General features: G+C 29.6%; 1 protein-coding gene across 1 annotated transcript; it reads right to left on the reverse strand.

Annotated features, from left to right (window-relative positions):
* Positions 1–584: 584 nt before the first annotated feature.
* CPR21 (cuticular protein 21) lies at positions 585–2,185 on the reverse strand. Its single transcript, XM_003697133.4, has 2 exons — positions 2,159–2,185; positions 585–1,336 (listed from the first exon to the last, which is right to left on the reverse strand). Exons 1-2 carry the CDS (start codon positions 2,168–2,170, stop codon positions 953–955), a joined length of 396 nt encoding a protein of 131 aa, XP_003697181.1. The 5' UTR covers positions 2,171–2,185; the 3' UTR covers positions 585–952.
* Positions 2,186–6,046: the final 3,861 nt, after the last annotated feature.

Below are 6,046 nucleotides of genomic sequence, written 5' to 3' on the forward strand. Positions count from 1 at the left end.
GCATGAATAATCGAATCTGTACGTCTAAACACAAGCGTAATTTATCATTTTATTATGCAATTATGCAATATTGTTCCATAATACATTTTGACATAACATGATGAAAATTGTCTTTTTCATCTTAATAAAAGTTGATCGATTATTAACTTGTTTTCTCTTAATCGTTGTGAAACACTTTCGTAAAAAAAATCAATTGAAATATCACGAATAACAATGTATGACTGAAAAGAAAATGATAAACATCAATATATATATATATATATTCCATGATTAAATTATAAATATTAAAGAAAAAATTAACAACTGTTGAATCACTTCTGATTATTCAACAGAAGTTAAGGATCAAGAATGCCAGAAAACCAGACACAATAATACAGATCTTAAATACATATTTTCACATTCGCAACAATTTTCCAAATTTCTATCCAGATAAATTCAAAATTAATTCTCCTCAAAAGAGAAACTGTTCTTCGTTCACAATTGACGCGTTTACAATCCTCCAACCACAACATATTCGCGCATAAGAAAGGATCAGACTTAAGAAGAAACGAAATCTAACGACCAGAAAAGGAAGGACACACGAGTTAAATTTAAACGCTTAAAAATTTATTGTGTACAATTGGAATCGACAAATATTTATACACGCAATATTACACATATTAATACACAACCATTACCGTATAGGCATCGTTGTTATCGAATCACAAGACTTCTAAAAAAAAAAAAAAAGTGTCAACCAACGTCGCGTTACAATTGCTTCGCTGACGTGACACCTGACGGTTCGATGACGAAAAAAAAAAAAAAAAAATAAAATTAAAATTAAGTAAAGTCTATATATATAAAAAAAAAAAAAAATACACTGCGTAACGATGAGCCTCGAAAACTTTCGCACTCGATCCATCGTCGGGTCAATCAACGCCTTATTTCTACTCTTATCATTATATCGCGTAGATCAGCGCGCACTGTCTTGCTCTGGATGGGCCGCAATGTACTCCAAAGCTTTGAGAATCGCGGCAGGGATCGGATGAGGGGTTGGAAGGTGTTCACCCTGCGGCTGGAAGCCATTTTCGTCGGCGACGTAGGTCAACGCGACGGGGGATCCCTCGGCGTTTGGATAAGTGAACGATCCTTGAACGACCACCACCGAATTCGTGTCGTTCACTTGCTTCAGCTGGCCGTGCTCCTCCACCTTAATGCCGTTCCCAGTTTCGTAGGTGAACACGTACGAGCCATCTGCGTTCGGCCCATCGGCGCTGTACGCCACTATAGGCACTGGCGTGTTGTCCACAGGCGCGGCGGATGCGGAAACCGCGATCATGGCGAAGACAGCGCAAGCCTGGAAAGTTTTCTATTGAAATCTCGTTCCGTTTTCGAATCGAAGAAGCTGTTCGTGGTGGAGAAAAATTCGATCGATCTTTGTGGATAGAGTATATTGGATGTTGAAAGCTGAGATGTTGTAAAATAGATTTGCTACATGTTTTGTTTAGTTATTGCTTTTGAAAATTGTGATTCTGAGAAATAATAAATTTGAAATAGATATTAAATTCTATGTTCTTGTTTGGGATAATTAGTTGGAGGGATGTAATAATAGATGATATATTTATAAGATTGTTTTGTTTGAGTTGCTGAATGAAAAAAAGGATACCTATAAATAATAATATTTCGTTTGCAATATGATAGAGATTAAATTTCGAATATTCACATTTAACTGAAATAATAAAAATTTAATAGAATAGAATAATTATAGGTTTGCATAATCCATTCAGATTGAAATTTATTTAATAAATCAGAAAATTGTAGATAAATGTATATTAAAAATACTAAAAATGATATGCAATGTACAATTTAAATAATAACTGTTTTAATACACTGTTTAACTTTATAATATAAAAATAATTTTCAACTATTAGAAAAGACAATAAAGTTTAACATCTCTGATAAAAAAAATTATTACTATTCCCATATACGAAACAATTAAAAATCGCACCGATATAATTTTAATTGTACGAAAAAATTCTTTGTTCAAGCTATCATTCTTCTATTTTTAATTGCTAAATTTATGAATTTAATTTACTTTACGTGATTGCAATTATTGAAAAAGTACGCGACAAATCTCTGTCAATACAAGTTAACACGACCAACACCATACGGAACTCACCAAAGTGTTCATGTTGAGCTGTTTTCTGGTTGTAAAGAGCTAGTCTAATGGACGCGTTTATATAGCGGTGCCGAAACCTTGCGAGGTGCGAGGACCTCTCTCCCATTGATAGATTTCTGGCCGGGGCTTAGACACCGGCGAACGTTACGAAATTTTTGGACAGGGAGGTCTAATAGGGGGGCCACGCACGGTGTTGATCACCTGTACTCTTCAGACGTTCGACGTCTGATCGACGTATAACATCGTGCCTCTATGCTTTTTGGGGAAAATATTCGCATTTTCGTCGATTTGAAAACTTTTGGAGAGATTTACCAATCATCATCGTGCGACCGTGAGTATAATTCAGACGATTACTTTAAGAGAAAGAAAAAAGAAATGATTTTTTTTTTTTTTATTGAAATTTGGAAGAATGTAATGCAAGAAGGGGGCGATGACGATTATAAAAAGAGAGTATCGATGATTGATATTTCACCATTTTTGTTTTATGCTATTTCTTTTAGCTAGAATTGAAATTTTCCTCTATTATAAATTGTAAGACAAGATATAATCGTTTACTGTTTCAGAAGAACTTATAAATGTATATAAGAATGAAAAAATTCATTGAATTTTCGTTGGAATCAGTGTCTGTCAATCATCAATGTTCCTTTGTAAATATTATCTTGGCATATTATTATACCCAGATGTTAAAATAAGTTATTAATATCTGCTTGTCGTATTCGATTAGATAATACGGTTGTAACATTTCAGTTGTTAAGAAATTGTTTCAAAACTTACGTTTTTCCTTTAACTTTTATAATACTTTCGTAATATCTCTCGTTTCACTGTCAGAGAGTGAAAAGTATGTGAAAGCCTCTGGAAAATTTTTCTAAAATTAATTATTTAGAAGTTTTTTAAAAATAAAATACATTTTTATCTCTTGCAACCAAACTGTGTGAAAACTAATAAAATTGAATTAACAAGTTTCTTTGAATCTAATTGAAGCCTCTGTCACGTTCTCATATTTATAAAATTATCTCGTTAAATCAGTTCTAATTCCTAAACTTTAATTAATAAACATTAAATAATAATCAACCAAATTACTAGAAATTATCATTTTTTGAGAAGAATATTTCATCTTCATTTCGATCATCTTTTGTAACATTTCGCGCAAAAGGATGCACGTAATTTCGTAATTCGTCGCGAAGATTGAAGAGGAGATAGGGAAGGACAGGGGACCGGATGTCATACTTTGAAATGCATTTTAAGGACATAAGTCGAATTCGAAGAAGAACTTCCAAATATGGGATTCATTTTCAATGCTTCCATTGACCCGGTGATCCCTTTGTGCGAATTTTCGTATTTCGCGTGTGTTATAAATTCAGCCGTGTAACGAATCTCTGGAGCCTTGGTCGCGGTACGCGAACCGAATATATAAAGTTAATCTATCTTCACCCGTGGCAAGGGGATCGCTGCCAAAATTCCTTTTCTGCAGGAAGTATGCACCATTTGTTTTACCATTCTTATGCACTCCCTGCAATATTAACGCGTACCATTTTTTAGTGTATTTTTTAGTGTACCTACGTTGAATTTTTTTCATTTATGACTAGGAGAGGAAATGAATGAATACAATGGAATTATTCGAAATAATTGGGTAAATTTAATTATTAAAATTAGATTAAGTAATTTTTAAGTACAGAAATTTATTGGATAAAGGATTTTTCAAGATGAATTAGAATGTGAATATTTTCAGGTATGATCTTGTGTATAATCTACTTTAGAAACATGTATCTTTGTATCTTCTCAAGAAATAATATTTCAAATACTTCCAAACTATTTTCAAATAGTTTTTAATTTAATTATTAATATGATATTTTGGAGTAATTATTTTAACATGATATATAAAACATTCAATTTATTTTCAATGTCAAGAAAAAAACATAGGTTTGAATATAGTCATTAGTTTTTATGTTTATTATATTCTGATTAGTCTACTTAGAAAATGAGTATTATTTATGTTGAATCTGAATATAAATAGCATTTGTCAGTGATTTAAATATTAAATGATATAATAATCTTCTAGTAGTATTTATTTAACGTACATTTATTCACATTTTATAATTAGCAAATAAAATTTAGAATTTTCTTAACAAACATTTTTATCTTTACTTTTGTTTATTGTACGATTTTGGAATAATTTTGGGAAATATTAAACGAAAAATTATCAGAGTTTTAATCAATTGATTTGCACGTATATTTAAAAATCATAAATATATAAAAACTGATAGAAATTATTAGAATGCTAATTAATTTTAAAAACTTATTTATTTTGTTATACATCTTATGCTTTAAATTTTTATTCTATAAATAAATTTTCACCTTATAAAAAATGATAGAGTAAATAATTTTTCCACATTTATTATTATATCCTATAACTTGTATCGTTTTCAACTTACATACTTAATCTCGAAATGATAGTCTGTTGGAACTAATTTGGCAGAAAATGTGTTAACCTGTTTAACTGCTGTAAAATCGAATACAATGTTGTATCTCATTTTTCTTCTAGCCTGTCATCAATTCAATTCAGAGCATCATTTTTCTTCATCTCATTTATCCATTCATAAATTTTCCTAATTCATGGTTAACTATAAATCAAGATGATAATAGTTGAATAAAGATTTTTGATCCGTAGTATATTTAAAATATTTTATTTTATTCAATTTGTTTTCATTTAATTATTTATATTAAATAATTAAAATGTTGAATATACTTGTATTTACATTACGTAGAAACATTATTATATTTAATTACACATAGTTATATTATAATCATATTAATGATTATATAATGTAATTATATTTATAATATAAAGAATGTATTAAGCACCTAACATACAATCAATTATTAAAATATTATATATTAATATTAATGTTATCAAAATGTTAAAGTTTCATTAATTAATATTGAATAACTTCTATAGAGTTTAAATTTTGTTTTAATTAATAAAATAATTCTTCCTATCTACTTAAATCTTTAGATTCTTAAATTTATATATAGAAACTGGCAATATAATAAGACAGAATAGCAGAATAACGAGAGGATAATATAATTTTAATTTATCTATAATTTAATAGTTTTTTAAATTCAGATTTTTATCCTATTTTTATACAATTCCAGTGATCTCTTGATTGTTACGCAATTCTCCAATGAAACTTTATTTCAAGTTACACGCATCTAAATATATCGCCTCAAAGGATAACATCAGAATTTAAACGATCGAAATTAAACATTTTAACATTCACGTTTATCTACGAATCTCTTGTAATCTCAATTCGCAAATTCGAACGAACTTTCCAAGACATTCCATTACCTAACTCTTCCAGAATACAATTTTTTTAAGAATAGAAGAATTCTTCTCAAAAAAAAAAAAGCTCTTTTTCAATCATTAATGAAAACATTGTTTCTCTTGAAACAAAAAAAAAATAAAAAAAAATGTATTCGTTAGTTCAATAAAAAAACTAATTATATTCGGTGTACAAATAAATTTGAGGATAAAACTCGCGAGTGTTGTTCTGGGAAAGGGTATTTTTCATAAGTGGACTGCCCGAGGGTAACTTTCACTCCCAACACAATGTCCATTATCGAAAAAATAACTGTCGAGGGACAACATTCGAGAGTTTTATTCTCCCAAAAATATTTTAAACAAATAACTAGTAAATGATTATTACTTAGACTCGCAATTAAAATTAATTATTTAATATTGCGCAGCATTGAAATGGTTAACCAACCAATTGTTCAAATATCGATTCACTCTATTTGAAAAAAGGAAGACACAGGAATTGGAATCGTTTGCTCATCAAATTAAACGGCGAAACTTCCTTTTCTCTTTCGTGTTACGCCTACGCCCCCCCT

Source organism: Apis florea, unplaced genomic scaffold, assembly GCF_048593485.1.
Source record: "Apis florea isolate Af1SG1 unplaced genomic scaffold, ASM4859348v1 contig_3078_pilon, whole genome shotgun sequence".
Taxonomy (NCBI): Eukaryota; Metazoa; Arthropoda; class Insecta; order Hymenoptera; family Apidae; genus Apis; species Apis florea.